Consider the following 22649-nt stretch of genomic DNA (forward strand, 5'->3'; position numbering starts at 1 on the left):
CATAGATGGTGTTGCTGTCTAAGCGCCACCTCACCTGAGGTCAGCAGCGGCTACGCTACTAGCTGATTAAGACGGGAATCCAGCCCCTGTGGCCGGTATATCCCGTCCTCACTAGATGGCTTCGTCCATTTGGAGGGGGTTTCGGGAGCTGACTCACAGATGGCGTTGTCGTCACCGCTCCGTGCTACGACGCTGGGCTCGGGTCCGTAACACTCGCCTCGCTTCTCACTCTGTTCTCCCTCAAGCTCTTGTATGCTTCAGTAATCATATCTGCTCTATATGTGTCATCTTTCACCTCCTTTATCCCTGCTTCTTGGATCTTGAACTTTGTTTCGGGATGCATCATTTCTAAGAACTTTTCCATGACCATCAATTGCTTCAGGTCAGCGTAAGATCTAACTCCGGCAGCCTCAATCCATTTCTGGAATCGTCTTTCCAGATCCCTTGCTGTCTCAGCAAAAGTACATGCTCCAACATTCACCATCTCTCTAAAGCGCTTCCTATAAGCTTCTGGGGTTAGCTGAAACGAGCGCAGTATGCTGCTCTTTACTGTGGCGTAATCCTGGCACTTTTCGAGTGACAATTGGGTGTATGCCTTCCTGGCTACACCGTCAATTTTAACTGGACCAGCTGGGCCCCATTCCTCCTGTGGCCACTCCTTGATGCTGGCTACCTTTTCAAAGTGCTCAAAAAAGCTCTCTGCCTCTTCGGGAACAAACAAGAGAATGTCCTTCTCCCTAACCCTAACATCTGGCGAGTGTGATACCTGGGTGGTGCTCTCTGGCAACCCATGTTCAATCCTTTGTTCAGCCAGAGTCATATTTGCTTCTATCTGCATTTGTTTTGCTCTCTCTTTTTCTTTCTCGACCTGGGCTTTTTCTTTCTCGACCTGGGCTTTTTCTTTCTCGACCTGGGCTTTTTCTTTCTCGACCTGGGCTTTTTCTTTCTCGACCTGGGCTTTCACGCTTCAAGCCTTACCAAAACATGTCTAACTTATCAATAAACATTCGCTATGATCGCTGTGCACACGATCAGTTATCGGCAATCACTGTAATCTGGCTAAATTTGGGATTACCACAATAAGGTCTCAAGCAGGGCGCTCTCTGGGGGAGGCGACACTGTGGATACCTCAGGCTACCCACAGAACTGCCTTAACTGTCCCCTCAACACCTTCTGCAGTTCCTGACTTGAGCTGGCACGCCTCCTAACTTATTCCTCAGTCGAGACGTCTGTCCACTGCCTTCCTCTTGAGGGTATATCAACTAGGGGTATCCTCTTTAAAAGGATCAAACACGGAGTGCACCTTCCCCCTCGCGATTTCTTCAGCTCAAGTGGCTCAAGCTCCTCTCAAGCGAGCCTCATGCCTCCACCAAACTCTCCACATCTTGTGTCAAGTCATTTACATATTTTCTTATTCACTGCCCATTATCTTAAATTGTCTATCAAATCCAACCAATTATTTTACATCTGTATCTTCACCTCTATATTTCCTAGACCTTCTAGTCAGGTCAGGCAAAGGGAGACTCGTTTTTCGGCTGCCTGGGATCATAACACTAGAAAAATGTACAATATTGATTCCATCCACCTAGGCTTATTTCCACAGAGGTGAGGCTTACAATTGGTACGATATTGGCTTTACCTAAGAGATAATTCTTTATTGACTTTATTTACCATATTCCCTATGCATGCTTTTAGATTGTGTCCATTTTTCCCTCACATAGTTAGGCTATTCCAGTTCACATGATTCCTAATAATCTCCAGCTGAGAAGATACTACTTTGCTGGGCGGAGTATTACTGTTATCAGCCTATCAGATAGGATATTTTCCTATCAAACATTTTCAACTGTGTCCACCAACATTTTATACTTGAAACTAACCTCCACAGGAGGTAAAGTTCGTAACACCCCTCCTAAGCCATGAAGAAAAAAAATGAGAAATTCATAAAAGCATTTCACATTTTTTTCACATAAAATTAACACCTCAGATAGATTTCAGAATAATTTTAAACAAACAATGATATATATTAAACATTAGATATACAATAATATATACATCTCTGTGCCATAGTACAACCCTAAGTCACCCCAGGTTTTGGCAATCTGGAAAGTGCATCTGCTTCTATATTTAATTTTCCTGGAATATGTTTGCTGCCCAGATTGTACTCTTGCAACAGTAAAGACCACCTTAATATCCTCTGATTGGAATTCTTCTTGCTAGCAATAGAATTCCAATCCATGTGGTCAGAATTTTTTCCATGTGGTCAGTAAACACTTCAAGAGTATTGGCTGATACATAAATGTCAAATTTATCTCTAATATCCTTAAAAAAGTAAGAGTAATGCCAGTTCATAAAGGAGGTAATCCGGCAGACATAAACAATTATAGACCAATACCGAACCTACCCACACTATCAAAAATATTTGAAAAAATTATCTACAAACAGCTCTACTCCTATCTCGTAAAATTCGACATTCTTAGCCCCTGTCAGTTTGGCTTCCGCTCCCAAAAGAGTACTAACGATGCAATTATTAGTCTCTTTGACATAATTTACTCAGCCCTTGACAAAAATGAGTTTCCGATTGGACTCTTCATTGACTTGAGAAAGGCCTTTGATACTGTTAATCACAACTACGTCTTACGTAAACTCAATCATTATGGAATCCGAAGCCATGCACTGGATTATATCCAATCCTAACACACAGAAATCACAATTGCGTGATGCATCAAATGAACAAATCCACAAGAGCCGTGACAAGGATTCGAACCTGCGTCCGAGAGCATAACAGACGCTGCCTTAATCGACTGAGCTACGACATGGAAAAGGAATTGAAACCGAAGTTCTACTGAACTTACTGGATCCTGCAGCCTCTCCGAGACACAAACCAGGCTTTTACACAATTTCCCCCTGCACTCGAGCTATGTCAATAGGCTGTTCTCCCGCTTTGCCCTTACTTCATTACACACAGAAATCACAATTGCGTGATGCATCAAATGATGCGTGTGTGTAATGAAGTAAGGGCGAAGACGGAGAACAGCCTATTGACATAGCTCGAGTAAATGGGGGTAGCCTGGTTTGTGCCTCGGAGAGGCTGCAGGATCCAGTAAGTTCAATAGAACTTCGGTTTCAACTCCTTTTCCATGTCGTAGCTCAGTCGATTAAGGCAGCGTCTGGGATGCTCTCTGAAGAATGCTCTCGGACGTAGGTTCGAATCCTCGTCACGGCTCTTGTGGATTTGTTCAATGCTATTGTTATTTCTGTGTGTTTTGCATGGTAGAGTTTACAGAGGATTTGAGCTTAGGCTGCGGTTTCAAAACTTTGAAATCGTCCCATTCAATAGTGGGAAATTAATTAAAACTAATCTTTTAATGTCTTTTAATCTTTTAATTATAAAAGAATACAAAATTATAATTTTGTTTAACCTAATATGCTTTCTTATGATATATGATAATTTAATGACCTGTTCTTTTGAAATAATGAAACATTACTATAGAATTAGGCAATGCATTTCTCATCAATAAAATTAACAAATACTGAGTTGTATTACTTAATCCAATTACTAGGAAAATGTACAATACTGATTCCAAGTACCTAGGCTTATTACTACAGAAGTGTGGATTACAATTGGTACGATATTGGCTTTACTTAAGAGATACCTATCAGAAATAACTTGGGTATCTTCTTGAGGTTATCTTGAGATGATTTCGGGGCTTTAGTGTCCCCGCGGCCCGGTCCTCGACCAGGCCTCCACCCCCAGGAAGCAGCCCGTGACAGCTGACTAACACCCAGGTACCTATTTACTGCTAGGTAACAGGGGCATAGGGTGAAAGAAACTTGGCCCATTTGTTTCTGCCTCGTGCGGGAATCGAACCCGCGCCACAGAATTACGAGTCCTGCGCGGGTATCTTTAACAGAAATAACGTTTGACTAACAAAAGAGGGAATATTGAGAAAGAAGATTTTTTAACAATTAGTTGGTTATTATCTCGACAAACAACACAATAACGCAGTCTCCGTGGTGTAGTGGTAAGACACTCGCCTGGCGTTCCGCGAGCGCTATGTCATGGGTTCGTATCCTGGCCGGGGAGGATTTACTGGGCGCAATTCCTTAACTGTAGCCTCTGTTTAACGCAACAGTAAAATGTGTACTTGGATGAAAAAACGATTCTTCGCGGCGGGGATCGTATTCCAGGGACCATAGGATTAAGGACTTGCCCGAAACGCTACGCGTACTAGTGGCTGTACAAGAATGTAACAACTCTTGTATATATCTCAAAAAAAAAAAAAAAAAAAAAATAAAGAGCCAACAAAGGGAAAGTAATATTTTTGATTTAGTGGAGATAAATAACATCGAAATAGTGGCTGATCGAGGCATCTGTGACCAGAAGTCACTCAGATTTAACAGCATGGAATAGTTTCATAAGAAGGATAAATTGAGAAAAAAGCTAGAGCCTGGGCTGCCGGTCGGCCGAGCGGACAGCACGCTGGACTTGTGATCCTGTGGTCCTGGGTTCGATCCCAGGCGCCGGCGAGAAACAATGGGCAGAGTTTCTTTCACCCTATGCCCCTGTTACCTAGCAGTAGAATAGGTACCTGGGTGTTAGTCAGCTGTCACGGGCTGCTTCCTGGGGGTGGAGGCCTGGTCGAGGACCGGGCCGCGGGGACACTAAAGCCCCGAAATCATCTCAAGATAACGGAAGAGTTTGAAGCAGTGTCATGGAGAATACCAGGTGTGTGTGCCGTAACCCATGTCAGTATGCTGAAGGCTGTTCAGCCCAGGACACTACTGTATTATCTCTGTAGGCCCAACTTTTTGCCATTTCTTACTTTATTTACGAAAAGTGGCCAGTTTTTACGAAAAGCCAGCATACCCGTTGCCAGTTTTTACGAAAAGCCAGCATACCCGTTGCCAGTTTTTACGAAAAGCCAGCATACCCGTTGCCAGTTTTTACGAAAAGCCAGCATACCCGTTGCCAGTTTTTACGAAAAGCCAGCATACCCGTTGCCAGTTTTTACGAAAAGCCAGCATACCCGTTGCCAGTTTTTACGAAAAGCCAGCATACCCGTTGCCAGTTTTTACGAAAAGCCAGCATACCCGTTGCCAGTTTTTACGAAAAGCCAGCATACCCGTTGCCAGTTTTTACGAAAAGCCAGCATACCCGTTGCCAGTTTTTACGAAAAGCCAGCATACCCGTTGCCAGTTTTTACGAAAAGCCAGCATACCCGTTGCCAGTTTTTACGAAAAGCCAGCATACCCGTTGCCAGTTTTTACGAAAAGCCAGCATACCCGTTGCCAGTTTTTACGAAAAGCCAGCATACCCGTTGCCAGTTTTTACGAAAAGCCAGCATACCCGTTGCCGGTTTTTACGAAAAGCCAGCATACCCGTTGCCAGTTTTTACGAAAAGCCAGCATACCCGTTGCCAGTTTTTACGAAAAGCCAGCATACCCGTTGCCGGTTTTTACGAAAAGCCAGCATACCCGTTGCCAGTTTTTACGAAAAGCCAGCATACCCGTTGCCGGTTTTTACGAAAAGCCAGCATACCCGTTGCCAGTTTTTACGAAAAGCCAGCATACCCGTTGCCAGTTTTTACGAAAAGCCAGCATACCCGTTGCCAGTTTTTACGAAAAGCCAGCATACCCGTTGCCGGTTTTTACGAAAAGCCAGCATACCCGTTGCCGGTTTTTACGAAAAGCCAGCATACCCGTTGCCAGTTTTTACGAAAAGCCAGCATACCCGTTGCCAGTTTTTACGAAAAGCCAGCATACCCGTTGCCAGTTTTTACGAAAAGCCAGCATACCCGTTGCCGGTTTTTACGAAAACACAGCATACCCGTTGCCAGTTTTTACGAAAAGCCAGCATACCCGTTGCCAGTTTTTACGAAAACACAGCATGTTCTGGAGTAGTTACTGTCTTGATAATGAGTGAGCCAAGCTGAAACCGCCTTCAGGTAAGAGTTTCCAGCATTTTCCATCCTTATTATTGAATTATAATTATCTATATTTGTTCATTAGTGTATACGTTAAAAAGACGAAAATAGGAAGGTAAAACATAAATGAATTTCAGTAGCGTTAATAAGGAAATTGTGTGGCGAGAAGGAGTCAGGAAGAGAGGAAGCCGCTTCCTGGGGTGTGGGAAAAGCTCCCCCCCTCCCTCCTCCAAATCTTTCCTCTTCCCCTTCTAATTCAATTTATTATTGAGAAACACTAAAACAAGTAGCACCACACCGAGTATCTCACTTGACTATGAGAATCGCATACGTCTCCCTAGTTGCTTATATTTCCTATGGTATTTGAGAGAAAGACTGCTTTTTTTTACCCTGGAACCGCCTACCTGCCGAATTCATAAATACTAAAACTCTGTTAACATTTAAAGTACAAATGGAAACGATCATCATGTTTCAATGGGGAGATCATCAAGGCAGTTTGACACGCCGCCGGCTTCCTGTCGTCATTCGGACACTAGTTTTAGCGATTTCGATGATGGTAAACTCAGAAACCGACCACAGTCAGCATATGTTCGTCCCATACTCCAAATTCATCTACCTGAGATGTTGTGTGAGGTTATCCCCAAGCATCTGCCCTCCAACCTTGCCCAGACAGCCAGTCAAACATCCTTTCTTATATAACTGACATGCTGATGTTTGGGTGATGCTGAGTTTGTGGTGGTGTGAAGGGGTCCAGACCTGCACGGGATGATGCTGGGCTTGTGGTGGTGTGAAGGGGTCCAGACCTGCACGGGATGATGCTGGGCTTGTGGTGGTGTGAAGGGGTCCAGACCTGCACGGGATAATGCTGGGCTTGAAGTAATGTTAACTCTAAACAAGAGTTTAGTGTTTATTCATTTTTGTAAAGGTACATTTGCTTCAGTACCATGTATACATAAACAAAAAATATTTTCTAGGGTTAGTGTGAACTTGTTGATTGACTTGCCTCTCTCTACCTTGGGGCCTCGTAGCCTGGTGGATAGCGCGCAGGACTCGTAATTCTGTGGCGCGGGTTCGATTCCCGCACGAGGCAGAAACAAATGGGCAAAGTTTCTTTCACCCTGAATGCCCCTGTTACCTAGCAGTAAATAGGTACCTGGGAGTTAGTCAGCTGTCGCAGGCTGCTTCCTGGGGGTGGAGGCCTGGTCGAGGACCGGGCCGCGGGGACACTAAAGCCCCGAAATCATCTCAAGATAACCTCTATATTGAGAGCATTAAGGCTGACACTCCCCAAGGGGGCATGCAAAGACTTGGAACACTCTTTGACTTCATTGGGGCTTCTTCGAGGACTGGCATTCGCATCGATAATAGTATAAAGGCATGACGGAAACATTTCTCTAAATGCACCTGGCAACAAACATATGAATAAAGGTAACTGCAGAAGGCTTATTGACCCATACGAAGCAGCTCCTAATTATAACCACACAATCCTACTCATATACATGTCCAACCCACGCTTGAAACAACCAAGGGACCCCACCTCCATCATGTTACACAGTTATTGGTTCCACAAATCAATAACCCTATTACTAAACCAGTATTTACCCAAGTCTTTCCTAAATCTAAACTTATCCAATTTATAAGTATTGTTTCGTGTTCTGTCCTGTGTTGATACTTTTAATACTCTATTAACATCCCCTTTGTTATGCACATTCATCCACTTGTACACCTTTATCATGTGACCCATAATTCTTCACTTTTCTAGTAAATGTAATTTAAGCTTTGTTAATATTTCTTCATATGACAGATTTCTAATTTGGGGGATTAACTTTATAATCCTACACTGGACGCATTCATACAGCGACTAAAACTGAACTGCATATTCTAAATGGGTCCTAACCAGAGCAAGATATAGAAGAACAACACCAGGTGTCTTATTACTAACTCTACCATTAATAAATCCCAGTGTCCTAATTGCCTTATTACGAACATTTATACATTGATTTTTTCGTTTCAAATTCTTACTAGTCATAACTTCCAGATCCCTTCCACATTCCGACTTTGCAATCTTAACACTATCTAACTCGTATCTTGTAACTCTATCATCAACATCTTACCCCAAAACCTTACATTTGTCAGCATTAAACTCCATTTGCCATCTTTTGTCCATTTCAAATTTCTATTTAGACCATATTGAAGTGATAGTGAGTCTTTTTTCGTGTTTATCTCCCTACCTGTTTCCCTATTTCCTGTTACCTAGCAGTAAATAGGTACCTGGGAGTTAGTCAGCTGTCACGGGCTGCTTCCTGGGGGTGGAGGCCTGGTCGAGGACTGGGCCGCGGGGACACTAAAAAGCCCCGAAATCATCTCAAGATAACCTCAAGATAACCTCCCGATTTTTGTATCATCAGCAAATTTGCAAATGTTGCTGCTCAAACCTGAATCTAAATTATTTATATTATGAATACCAGGGGTTCCTGGACAGAGCCTTGAGGCACTTTACTTACAAGATTTTTCCACTCTGACTTAACCCCAATTATACTAACTCTATGTAGTCTCCGTGGTGTAGTGGTAAGACACTCGCCTGGCGTTCCGCGAGCGCTATGTCATGGGTTCGTATCCTGGCCGGGGAGGATTTACTGGGCACAATTCCTTAACTGTAGCCTCTGTTTAACGCAACAGTAAAATGTGTACTTGGATGTAACAACGATTCTTCGCGGCAGGGGATCGTATTCCAGGGACCATAGGATTAAGGACTTGCCCGAAACGCTACGCGTACTAGTGGCTGTACAAGAATGTAACAACTCTTGTATATATCTCAAAAAAAAAAAAAAAAAAAAATGTTTCCTTTGGAACAGCCGTGCCCTAATCCAACTTAATATAGCACCCCCCCAATACAATGAGCCTCTATCTCTTTAATCAGTCTTTCATGTGGTACTGTATCAAAAGCTTTGCTAAAATCAAGGTACACAACATCATAAACCTTACCACTATTAACTGCCTCAACTATGCTGGAGTAAAATAATAGCAAATTCGTTAACCATGAATAGCCATTTGTAAAACCCTGATGTGAATCGTTTATTAATTTCTTTTTTCAAACAAGGCTCCATGAAGATCTCAATTCCCTCCAACCTAAACCTCTACATATTACCAGACCGCTCTGCTGATATCCTGGCTATAAATACAGAAACAATACACAAGTATGACGATATCAGGAAATTGAACAAAGCATTATATATCAAGCGCTTTAAACCAACTATCAATATACATCTAAAAATTTAGGCAAGTCCTACCATCTACATGACCTGATGGCATGTCCTACCATCTACATGACCTGATGGCATGTCCTACCATCAACATGACCTGATGGCATGTCCTACCATCTATATGACCTGATGGCATGTCCTACCATCTATATGACCTGATGGCATGTCCTACCTTCTATATGACCTGATGGCATGTCCTACCTTCTATATGACCTGATGGCATGTCCTACCTTCTATATGACCTGATGGCATGTCCTACCTTCTATATGACCTGATGGCATGTCCTACCTTCTATATGACCTGATGGCATGTCCTACCTTCTATATGACCTGATGGCATGTCCTACCATCTATATGACCTGATGGCATGTCCCACCATCTATATGACCTGATGGCATGTCCTACCATCTATATGACCTGATGGCATGTCCCACCATCTACATGACCTGATGGCATGTCCTACCATCTATATGACCTGATGGCATGTCCTACCATCTATATGACCTGATGGCATGTCCTACCATCTATATGACCTGATGGCATGTCCCACCATCTATATGACCTGATGGCATGTCCTACCATCTATATGACCTGATGGCATGTCCTACCATCTATATGACCTGATGGCATGTCCTACCATCAACATGACCTGATGAAGAACAAAGCTTTAAAAATAGATGCTCAGTCTTTCCTTTACTTCCCAAAGGTTTTAATAGAAGTAATTTCGCTATTCTTTGCCTTCTGACAACGACGCTTCCAACGATTCCAGAAACAGCAGTATTTCTGGGGCACTCAGACCTATAGTGGCTTTTTCTGCATTCCCTCCAAAGTATGCACGGACCTTGCCATGGAAGTACTGCGTCTTTCCAGAAGTAACGTCATCGTCTTGTACACACATTCTGCGAAAAATGGAAAACATCCTTTTGCGAATATGCTGAGGTTCCCACTCAGCATCATCATTGATGTCTTCCATCTCCAGTAGGAATGCGTTCTTAAGGATGAAACCAGCGGGAGCAGGAATTTTGAACCTGCGTCCATTCCAGTATGTGTACAGATCCTTCACGTCCCGGGGTGCCCAGCTCTCCACCTTCAGGGTAACGATAAGTAGCTTACAGGCAAGGAACACCAAACGACGATCCTCAGACATGGAACGAAAGATTCTGTTTTCAACAACAGCAAAAGAATAGCGCCAGTCGCCATCACCTGTGTTGCTGATGTGGACTGTGTCGATGTCGACAGGCGTCAGTGGAGGTCTTTCCAGTTTATCAGGCCAGGGAACTTTTAAAACTGGGACAACATCAACATCAATCAACAATAAAGGAAACTCGGTACCTTCCCATGCAAATGAAATATTGACACCAACTTGAGTCTTTCTTATTCCCGGAGTCACAAAGCTCAGACGATTATCTGACAGCTTAAAGTTTTTCACACACTTATATACAGCATCGGAAAATATATTCACAAAGTTCATACCATCAACAAAAGCTTTGAGAGACTCATTCACAGCCGAGACGCTGAGACACGTGGTGTAACCTTTCATTACCGCCACCTCCTGTGGAAGAGGTGTCAGCTCAATGTTTACGCCTCCACCTGGAAAGCCATTAATATTTTTAAGAACCACATTACAGTCAAACTCATCAGGTGCATACAGGCGTAGGTTGTCTGCACTACTACCTAGGACCTGGAGATCGCCTTCTAAAAGAGGGTTTAAGCTTGCTAGATTACTAACGATTTTCCTTAATTCTGATGTCAGTGTTAGCTGCACCTCTCGAGCTTCACCACTGGTAAAGTCTACACGAAGTTTTCTTGCAGCTCTTTCAAAATTTGCTCTCCACTTCCACTTGAACTGCTTTAAGTGTGCCTTTATGAGAGAGAGAGGGTCATTCTGTTCTTGTGCAGTAATTCTGATACTTTTTTCAAGAATGTATGTCTCCATGTAACTGTTAAAGGCTGCTAATAAATCTTCAGGTCGATTTCCAGCTTTACTTCGCGTGTCTTCAAGACCTTCTCGCAGGCGATCGCCCACCGCAGCGTGACCAAACAAGTAAGCGAGGTGTGCAGGGGTGCGGCCCGCTCCGTCCCTGGCAGTGTGGGACGCATGTCTGCTCAGCAGATACTCCAGCAACCCGAGGCATCCAAGAGATGCAACAATATGTAAAGCGGTGGACCCGCTGACTGGATCAACGACCTCATCCACAGGCACACCCGCCACTTCCAGCAATAGGTGGGTCAGGAGCGGCAGACCTGACTCACAACACAGTCGAAGGGCTTTGTGATATGTTGAGTTCACATGTTCTTCAAGCTCAGAATTCTGCTTAGAATTTGTGAGTATTGGTTTGCCTCTTTCTTTCAGCCTGTCTATGAACAAGAAGAAGAGTTCTTCCTCTATATCAAGCTCCTCTTGAGTCTCTGTTGCAGTCACCATCACTGTTCCATTTCCTTCATCACTTTCACCATTAATTTGTGATTGGTAAAACAGCAGTTGTTTCAGCCAATCATCGTTAGTAAACTTTGTTTTCTCAATTTTTCTCAATATAGTTATCATATGGAGAAACAATTTCTTCCACCCATCTGATGTAGAGGTTTGGTTGGGAGATGAGATGGCTGCACATGACAAACTGGTTTTCCCAGCCAGCAAGTCAGCCTCGTTGGACAAAATGGGACGATCTGAGGATAAGTTTTCTTCACATGATGACAAGCTGTACTCACAGTACAAGACAGCCATAAGGACTATCACACAGGCAATATTCTGCTTTTCCAGACCATTCCGAGTTTTTTCCATCACGAAGTCAAGGGCGCGGTAGTCTTGACTCATAGCATCCTGAAAAATAAAAGTTTGTGTTGATAATAAGATCAATAAAGCTACAGAAACAACTATAGCTAAAGATAATAACAGTTACAATCCATCCTTCAATAACACAACATACGTAACAATCGAGAGGTACATGTCCCAAGGAGCTGGGACATGAGGGCGGGTGGAAGCAAGGAGCTGGGACATGAGGACGGGTGGAAGCAAGGAGCTGGGACCTGAGGACGGGTGGAAACAAGGAGCTGGGACATGAGGGCGGGTGGAAACAAGGAGCTGGGACCTGAGGACGGGTGGAAACAAGGAGCTGGGACCTGAGGACGGGTGGAAACAAGGAGCTGGGACATGAGGACGGGTGGAAACAAGGAGCTGGGACATGAGGGCGGGTGGAAACAAGGAGCTGGGACATGAGGGCGGGTGGAAACAAGGAGCTGGGACATGAGGACGGGTGGAAACAAGGAGCTGGGACATGAGGGCGGGTGGAAACAAGGAGCTGGGACATGAGGGCGGGTGGAAACAAGGAGCTGGGACATGAGGACGGGTGGAAACAAGGAGCTGGGACATGAGGGCGGGTGGAAACAAGGAGCTGGGACATGAGGACGGGTGGAAACAAGGAGCTGGGACATGAGGACGGGTGGAAACAAGGACGGGTGGAAGTGAACATTTAATCGGAATTGATGGATTTTCTAAACATTCATTTGAAAATTTTAATTAAGTTTTATATACATTACTAAGTTATATTTATTATATGTAGCTTCTCAGCTTTTGTAGAGCCATTTAAATTCTCAGAATGTGGTTAATGTTGTTGTTGTTAAAGATTCGCTACCTGGAACAGAGTTCCAAGTAGCACGGGCTATGGTGAGCCCGTAGAGTGGTTAGTGATGCTAATTTAATCTGGCTTGCAACACTAATGATGGAGACGCTTTCTTTTTTTTTTTTTTCTTTTTTTTGAGATATATACAAGAGTTGTTACATTCTTGTACAGCCACTAGTACGCGTAGCGTTTCGGGCAAGTCCTTAATCCTATGGTCCCTGGAATACGATCCCCTGCCGCGAAGAATCGTTTTTTCATCCAAGTACACATTTTACTGTTCCGTTAAACAGAGGCTACAGTTAAGGAATTGCGCCCAGTAAATCCTCCCCGGCCAGGATACGAACCCATGACATAGCGCTCGCGGAACGCCAAGCGAGTGTCTTACCACTACACCACGGAGACTGCTTTCCTAATGATCTCACCTCCAAAAGTTGATTCCCTGTTTCTTGAGGACATAGCTGGAGGGGAAGCCTTCCCTTGTCGTCACACAGAAAGATATTTGCTCCCATATGGCGAACCAAACTAAGAGTTGTATGCATGTGATCAGCGTCCAGGGAAGTGTGAAGTGCGGTACGACCATCTGAAGTCCTTGACGTCACTGAGCCTCCTCCTTGCTGCCGGACAGACGTATCAATGAAGGATTAAAATTATTATCCACGTTTTTACATTATCCTATACATATTGTTACGGAGTGTAGCTCCTTGAAGGATTAAAATTATTATCCACGTTTTTACATTATCCTATACATATTGTTACGGAGTGTAGCTCCTTGAAGGATTAAAATTATTATCCACGTTTTTACATTATCCTATACATATTGTTACGGAGTGTAGCTCCTTGAAGGATTAAAATTATTATCCACGTTTTTACATTATCCTATACATATTGTTACGGAGTGTAGCTCCTTGAAGGATTAAAATTATTATCCACGTTTTTACATTATCCTATACATATTGTTACGGAGTGTAGCCCTGTATTTCCTAATTCCCACATATAAGAGACATAACTTCCTTTTTTGTGCATAACTAGAAGAAATTGTGAGTTGATTTTATACACTTAAGAGGAAGCATGATGTTGCATTCAGAAGAAATTGCGATTTCTTGTTATTTGAGATGAAGCTATCAAGCGTCTCCTACATGTTAAGATGGCTGAGCGAGCTGCGAGGGAGGCAAGGGGCCAGATTCACGAAAGCACTTAGGCAAGTACTTACGAACGTGTACATCTTTTCTCAATCTTTGACGGCTTTGGTTACATTTATTAAACAGTTTACAAGCATGAAACCTTCCCATTCAACTGTTGTTATTGTTATAAACAGCCTCCTGGTGCTTCAGAGCTCATTAACTGTTTAATAATTGTAAACAAAGCCGCCAAAGATTGAGAAAAGATGTACAGGTTCGTAAGTGCTTTCGTGAATCTGGCCCAAGGATTCTAGCCCGGAATAGGAGCGGGAACAGGGGCAGCTGCCCCCCCCGTGCCCCCGTATATTTGTTATATTTATATAGCCAAGAATATGTTACAATCATATTACAATGCATAAGTAGATCCATCATAACTTAATCTGGGGCCTCGTAGCCTGGTGGATAGCGCGCAGGACTCTTAATTCTGTGGCGCGGGTTCGATTCCCGCTCGAGGCAGAAACAAATGGTCAAAGTTTCTTTCACCCTAAATGCCCCTGTTACCTACCAGTAAATAGGTACCTGGGAGTTAGTCAGCTGTCACGGGCTGCTTCCTGGGGGTGGAGGCCTGGTCGAGGACCGGGCCGCGGGGACACTAAAGCCCCGAAATCATCTCAAGATAACCTCAAGAAGATAGATTTGTCTTAGATACGACAACATACTTCACGTATGTCTATATATTTTGAAGGAACTACATGTAGCATGTTGCAAACTAATATAGCTCCTTAATCAACAGTATTTTCATATTAATTTATTTAATGTTCAATAGTTGTAATTCATTTAAAATTCAGTACACCCATATTAATTACCAAATTACTGGAAGTTATAATATACCTAAATTCTTTGTAGGAGTAATATTAAAAATAATTAAATAAACTTATTGAATTACAGATTTAGTATTGCCATTCGGCGATTTATGGTACAACATGGTAAAAAGATTGCAACCTGGTGTTCTACAACCCTCATCATGGCTCCTATGGATTTACTCACTTATGGAAAATGAGTTTTGCAGGCACGACTGCTTGTCACTTATATCCATTGTACTTAAATATTTACTGTCGGTTCCTAAGCCAAGTACAAAATTTGAATCAGTAATGAAAAAAATATAACACTGGGGGAAAGGAGAGACAGCAGTTGCATCTGAAACACAAGAAGGAGTTGGGTACGCTGAGGCCCCACGAGTTGAAGTTGAGGCCCCACGAGTTGAAGTTGAGGCCCCACGAGTTGAAGTTGAGGCCCCACGAGTTGAAGTTGAGGCCCCACGAGTTGAAGTTGAGGCCCCACGAGTTGAAGTTGAGGCCCCACGAGTTGAAGTTCTGCTTTGCAAGTTATATCCGTAAGAGCTGATACTTAACGAGGCATAAGACATAGATAACATATCAATCAATCAGAAGATTGGATCACGGGCAAAAGACTCTTCCACCACTACTGCGCCACGTTGAGGGGGTACCAACCGAGTCCAATGAAAGCACCACTATCTGGAAGACAGAAGAGTTAGGGGGGACATGATCACCACATTCAAGATTGTGAAGGGGATTGATAGGGTAGATAAAGACAGTCTATTTAACACAAGGGGAACACGCACAAGGGGACACAGGTGGAAACTGAGTGCCCAAATGAGCCACAGAGATATTAGAAAGAACTTTTTTAGTGTCAGAGTGGTTGACAAATGGAATGCATTAGGCAGTGATGTGGTGGAGGCTGACTCCATACGCAGTTTCAAGTGTAGATATGACAGAGCCCGATAGGCTCAGGAATCTGTACACCTGTTGATTGACGGTTGAGAGGCGGGACCAAAGAGCCAGAGCTCAACCCCCGCAAACACAACTAGGTGAGTACAAAGTCAGGGCCGACGGCCTCGACAACCACATATACAACATCAAGTCATCAAAAGCCTCTAATGTGTCACTCATCGACATCCGACAAGAAGTGGAAGCTTCGTGCTCTACTTCTCGAGCGAGAAGGACCTCAAAAAGCTGCAGGGCATCGATGAAGAGCTGCACCAAGCTCACCTCAGTCTTAACTACCCACAACGGTACCTCGCTGCACGAACCGTCTCAGCGAGACCAGCATTTGGATTACGGACAAAGAACTGCTACATTGGAAGAAAATGTAGAATAGAACCAATGAAGAGCAGAGGTGCCATAGGCACAATCAGAGAACACTGTATAAACATCAGAGGTCCAGTGAAGAGCAGAGGTGCCATAGGCACAATCAGAGAACACTGTATAAACATCAGAGGTCCGCGGTTGTTCAACACCCTCCCAGCAAGCATAAGAAATATTGCCGGAACAACCGTGGACATTTTCAAAAGGAAACTAGATTGTTTCCTCCAAGGAGTGCCGGACCAACCGGGCTGTGGTGGGTATGTGGGCCTGCGGGCCGCTCCAAGCAACAGCCTGGTGGACCAAACTCTCACAAGTCGAGCCTGGCCTCGGGCCGGGCTTGGGGAGTAGAAGAACTCCCAGAACCCCATCAACCAGGTATCAACCAGGTATATACTCATCAACGTCGAGGAAGAAAACCAGAACATGTTGGTTGTTGTTTTAGGTTTAGCCATTCAGAAGGAAATGCCCATTGACCTCGTAACCGAGTTCGGTTATTTGCGATAACCTTGTTACTGTTATATTTGGGTCAAAGTTTTAAATGGAGGTGGGGTTTCCCCCATTTCTCCCGTTTATTTTCTGCTACTGTTTTAGCGCAATGGTTTTAGTCTTTTTTTAATAACATTATCTAAGTGGCGGATATAGAAGCACAGTGTTGACCAGACCACACACTAGAAATTGAAGGGACGACGACGTTTCGGTCCGTCCTGGACCATTCTCAAGTCGATTGAGAATGGTCCAGGACGGACCGAAACGTCGTCGTCCCTTCAATTTCTAGTGTGTGGTCTGGTCAACATACTTCAGCCACGTTATTGTGACTCATCGCCTGCATAGAAGCACAGTGTTCACTAGTTCGTCCCATTTTTCAACTGCGTTTCTAATCATTGTAGTCGCTGTGGATTTTGCATCTAATGCAGCTGCTCTCGTTTAATGTGCATGACTTTAGATTCTTCCCATTCCATTAAGTAATGCAATTGTGGCGTCTCTGCATCTATTCCACAGAAATGACACTCTCTAACCAACCCGTTCTCGCAAATTTAATAAGTCAATATTGACTTATTAAATATGTGCATAGGTGACATACTTAACATAATAGATACCCTTAAAAAGATTCATAGAAAACACCGACCTTACCTAACCTACTTAGTATGTTAAGATAAGCATCTTATTGCTTCGTAATTACAATTATTACCTAACCTATAATAGGTATAGGTTAAGTAATAATTGTAATTACGAAGCAATAAGTTGCTTATCTTAAGATACTAACAAGGTTAGGTAAGGTCGGTGTTTTCTATGAATCTTTTTAAGGGTATCTATTATGTTTAGTATATCACCTATGCACGTAGTTAATAAGTCAATATTGACTTTACGAATTTGCGAGAACGGGTTGCTCTAACTATTGGGTTCATTACCTCCCAGCAGCACTTGTAACCAGGTCTGAGTCTGTGTATGGCTACTGCAATGTCTCTGGATATTTTTTGCCAGGCATGAAAGAGGAGTAACCAGTGGCTTGTTCGTACCATATCGCAGTGGATCTTTCTTCCACTACTTTGGCTCTGTGGCGACTTTTGATAGTTGAGAATATTTTCTTCTTGATTTGCTCCTTTATCTGTGAGAAACTTGGAGGTATTTGAACCTGTACAACAGGTAGAGCAGTGGCAGTTTTTGCTAGTGAGTCTGTCTTTTCATTACCATCTATGCCAATGTGACTTGATATCCAATTTAGGGTGATTGACAGCCCTAGATTATGGGCTTCTTTTCCTATATGTAGGATTTCTGTGATGAATTGTATATTATCTCTGTGCGGGCTGGATAACAATGCCTGGAGCGAAGATTTACAGTCGGTAAGAATGATGATGAAAAATGTTCAATTTTTTTAAATTATTAAGAGTAAATTATTCTCAGTTGCATAATTTATGGCCTTTTTGAAGGCATATAAGTCTGTTGGCAATGCTAAGCACACACTGTTCATGCTCCAGTAAGCTTCATGGGTGTTAATGTAAACTGCTGCCCCAGCAAAAGCGGATTTAACTTTGCCTACAACTCGAGTCATTTTTCTTCTTTGATTTTTGCTGTTTCTTCATGCACATGATCTCGAGTTTTTGAAAGTTTCCTCTCCTAACCTGTCCGCGTAGGCCGGACGACTCAAACAGAAAACGGAGCAGTACGTCACTTTTGTGAGTCGATGTCATTTCAAATTACGTCCAAATTTGGCCATAGCGCGCATACGAGCCAAAAGTGACGTTATTTTTAAGAGGACGAGTTGCTCGGATAGTGCTAAGAAGTTTCAGATTAGCTTGGGTTCTGTCTCTTCTGATATTCTTTCGTGCACAATTTAGCCTGCTATGTAGTTCTTTGATCCTACCACAGGATCACATTGGTACATTGGTACCACATTGGTACCTAATACCAATGGCCTTTATGTTGTATGTTTTCTTCTTGGGGATCTTATCTTGAGGTTATCTTGAGAAGATTTCGGGGCTTTAGTGTCCCCGCGGCCCGGTCTTCGACCAGGCCTCCACCCCCAGGAAACAGCCCGTGACAGCTGGCTAACACCCAGGTACCTATTTTACTGCTAGGTAACAGGGGCATAGGGTGAAAGAAACTTTGCCCATTGTTTCTCGCCGGCGCCTGGGATCGAACCCAGGACCACAGGATCACAAGTCCAGTGTGCTATCCGCTCGGCCGGATGGAGTGATCTGCTGAGTGAATTCCAACTGAGCAGCATGTTGATATTCTCAGGTGTGTTCTACCATGAAATTAACCTTCACCTCATTAGCCGTGGCTACCCAAGCTACCACACAAAGATTCAACTGATTTGGCATCAAGATCCCACCCTACCGAGTGAAGAAGGAACGCGTCTGTGATATACAACAGAGCTCTAAGTGCTATGAATTCACCCACCCAACCAGAATTGTCAGCAACCCATCGTGAAGTGCAGTATCTGCGCCCAGAATCATCACAACTCAATGTGCAAAGCGGAGACCAAATGCTGCATAAATGGCAAAAGCGATCACTCTGTGATCGCTTTCCCCCCACGATCACAGAGCGATCACTCTGTGATTTCCCCACTGCTTCCCTCGTAGACAAGAAATCATCGAAGATCTGGTTGAGTCAAAGAAAGCCAAAATCTCTACCGCCGCTGTCAGCTCTATTAGCATTAGCTTCAGCGCCTCAGCTAAACCAACCAGCCAAACATAACCTGGTTGATACCTGGTTGATGGGGTTCTGGGAGTTCTTCTACTCCCCAAGCCCGGCCCGAGGCCAGGCTCGACTTGTGAGAGTTTGGTCCACCAGGCTGTTGCTTGGAGCGGCCCGCAGGCCCACATACCCACTACAGCCCGGTTGGTCCGGCACTCCTTGGAGGAATAAATCTAGTTTCCTCTTGAAAATGTCCACGGTTGTTCCGGCAATATTTCTTATGCTTGCTGGGAGGACGTTGAACAACCGCGGACCTCTGATGTTTATACAGTGTTCTCTGATTGTGCCTATGGCACCTCTGCTCTTCATTGGTTCTATTCTACATTTTCTTCCATATCGTTCACTCCAGTACGTTGAGGCCTACCCCGTTTTACCAAACAGTGGCCCTGCCCACCAGCCTTCCTAGTGGAGAACCAATGCTCAGTCAGCACCCTCACAATCCCTCACTTCACACGAATGGATCATTCCCGGTCTCATTCGTCTAGCTGAGAGACTCGCCGGACCAGACAACCACCAGTTCGTAACTCAATGCTCTGAATATTGCCAACGGCCTGGACCCCATCATTGCCCTTGAAGACAGGCTCTCTGCCTCTCCGACTACTACAGGGACCTCCAGAAAGACTACCTCAACCCAGACTCCAGCACCACCCAAGACCCAGGCTACACAAACGGAAACACTTCACACCGGCTCCTAACGATCCTACAATCACCAACTCAGCCGAAGCGCTCGCCGACGGACTGTCTACGCCTGGTAGTAATACCACTAACGCTCCGGCGTTAGCTGCAACCACCACTCCATGACACCAGGGCCTAACCCCTACTGTGCAAACAAAGACTGAACCATCGACTACAGACAACGCATCGGAGTTTTCAGACGAAGAACTCTCAGTAGGAGCAGCATCTCCACACCATCAATTTAACACCTACAACGTGCAAGACTTCCTCATGGAGGCCTCCTCACCAAGTTTAGACGAAAACAGTCATGTCAACAAGAAGCAAGACCCCGACGAAGAAAGTCTGGAAACTCAGGAGTACGCGAGGACCTAGTACACAAGGGGCCCAACCACCTGCAGGAGAAGAAAAGTGGGATGAAGAACCAAGACTGAGGCGTCTTCACCCAACGCCAACACACCACTTTACTCTCTACCTCACCTCCCGCCCTGGCACAGACCCTTCAAGCCCCATCAAGCCTACCACGCCGCCCAAGATAATCAGAATAACAAAACCACGATCAAGACCAAAGGAAAACACTCGACGCCAACCCACGGTGGATAGACCACCGAACTGTTTAGTCTCCTCATCTTCCATCCTCAACCTCTTCAAGAATTCCAACTTCTCGTCCTTCTTCCTCCTCCCACCTATTCCAAACCCCTTGGACATGTTACTTAACGTAACATTGATACATTTACACATATCGTAGAAGCTGAAAGAAATACCTCTTAATTGTTAGAGTTTAAGACATTCTCAAAATATATAATTGGTAAAATATTTGTTTATGCTATATACTATACATGAAATAAAAATAGGTAAAAATACGAGAAAAGGAAGAACCTGTATAAATGCTGCAGTAAGGGTGGCGCCTCTTTGGCAGGCTTTCACGAGGAGCTTGGTAAGGGGAACCGAATCCCGTTTTTTACTCCTCCAGGCTGCTCTCCACGGCTCCGACCCCTGCAGCTCCTCCAGCAGAAACCCCAACCCAACACTCAGCTCCTCATCTTCTGCCTCGCTCCCAACTTCCATCAGATTCAGTTCAAACTTTATTCTGTGTACTAAAGCCTACATGGAAAAAGAGAAAATCTTGGATGAACATGTGAATATGCAGCACTGACTTGGACTATGTATAGGTAAGAAGATCACGCAAGATAAGATTGCGAAGAACATGTTTGACAAATTATGTGTAATAGAAAATAGTTTGGCAGTTTCTTGAGGTTATCTTGAGGTTATCTTGAGATGATTTCGGGGCTTTTTAGTGTCCCCGCGGGCCGGTCCTCGACCAGGCCTCCACCCCCAGGAAGCAGCCCGTGACAGCTGACTAACTCCCAGGTACCCATTTGTTCATTAGTTTGGCAAGCAGAGAGAATGGGAGATAGGAAGTTGACGAAAGTAACGAGGTAATTAAAACCAGCCAAGAACATAGGATTAATAATAGGGCGAGACAGTACCTGGGTTAAGAGTGATGCCATTAATGAGAAATATCTTTTTGTTGAACATAGATACGAGTCCTTCATGGAGACTAACAATCCTGCAGCTTTTATGGGAAATGATGTGTTAGATAAGATATAAAAAGATATAAATGATAATACACTTTTATGACAAATTCAAGGTACAGATTTCATGGAGGATAAACTGGTTTAAGTTGTGTCAACTGTATTTGCGTATTTACACATATACAATCGAATACAATTTACAACCACAAAATACTAAATTTTGCAGGATTACAATACAATACAATACAATACAATTTTATTTAGGTAAGGTACATACATACAATAAATTTTTACAAGGATTGGTTGACTTATAGGTAGAGCTAGAACATACAATGCCTAAAGCCACTATTACGCAAAGCGTTTCGGGCAGGATTAGTCTTACCAGAAAAATAGAGCGAAAGATGAGGATCAACAATGCATTTCTGGACAAATTTCGCTTTCCAGAAAATGGAATAAAACGTCATAAATGTGTTTGTTGTAATCTTTGTGGTATGTTTAATAAAATAATTCATATGTCTGGCACAGATATATCTTCAAACACTTCATTCAAATGGAAGAAAATGTAGAATAGAACCAATGAAGAGCAGAGGTGCCATAGGCACAATCAGAGAACACTGTATAAACATCAGAGGTCCGCGGTTGTTCAACGTCCTCCCAGCAAGCATAAGAAATATTGCCGGAACAACCGTGGACATTTTCAAGAGGAAACTAGATTGTTTCCTCCAAGGAGTGCCGGACCAACCGGGCTGTGGTGGGTATGTGGGCCTGCGGGCCGCTCCAAGCAACAGCCTGGTGGACCAAACTCTCACAAGTCGAGCCTGGCCTCGGGCCGGGCTTGGGGAGTAGAAGAACTCCCAGAACCCCATCAACCAGGTATCAACCAGGTATTCAGACTAGAATAATATTACAAGAATTGATGAAGTGATAGACATGTTAAACCTTACTAACATTTGATGAGACATATACCCTGACTGACATTCACCATCTTTAAGAAAACAATTGCCATTTATGTACACAAAACAGGGATTCTTGAGGTTATCTTGAGATGATTTCGGGGCTTTAGTGTCCCCGCGGCCCGGTCCTCGACCAGGCCTCCACCCCCAGGAAGCAGCCCGTGACAGCTGACTAACTCCCAGGTACCTATTTACTGCTAGG

At 43.9% G+C, this 22649-nt stretch overlaps 1 protein-coding gene across 3 annotated transcripts in view; it reads right to left on the reverse strand.

The window, feature by feature from the left end:
* Positions 1–6473: 6473 nt before the first annotated feature.
* Positions 6474–22649, reverse strand: part of LOC123768517 (serine/threonine-protein phosphatase 6 regulatory ankyrin repeat subunit B) — a 105066-nt gene continuing 88890 nt past the window's right edge. For 2 of the 3 annotated variants that reach the window (XM_069336209.1, XM_069336207.1), the window contains 4 exons: positions 20839–21063; positions 13229–13420; positions 10028–12007; positions 6474–6774 (listed from right to left, as the gene is read on the reverse strand). In XM_069336209.1, coding sequence (XP_069192310.1) covers positions 6616–6774; positions 10028–12007; positions 13229–13420; positions 20839–21063 — 2556 coding nt within the window. In that variant the 3' untranslated portion in view covers positions 6474–6615. Of the gene's footprint in view, positions 6775–9574; positions 12008–13228; positions 13421–20838; positions 21064–22649 lie in introns of those variants that run through there. The other variant, XM_069336208.1, reaches the window with a different exon arrangement.

Source organism: Procambarus clarkii, chromosome 35 (assembly GCF_040958095.1).
Source record: "Procambarus clarkii isolate CNS0578487 chromosome 35, FALCON_Pclarkii_2.0, whole genome shotgun sequence".
Lineage (NCBI taxonomy): Eukaryota > Metazoa > Arthropoda > Malacostraca > Decapoda > Cambaridae > Procambarus > Procambarus clarkii.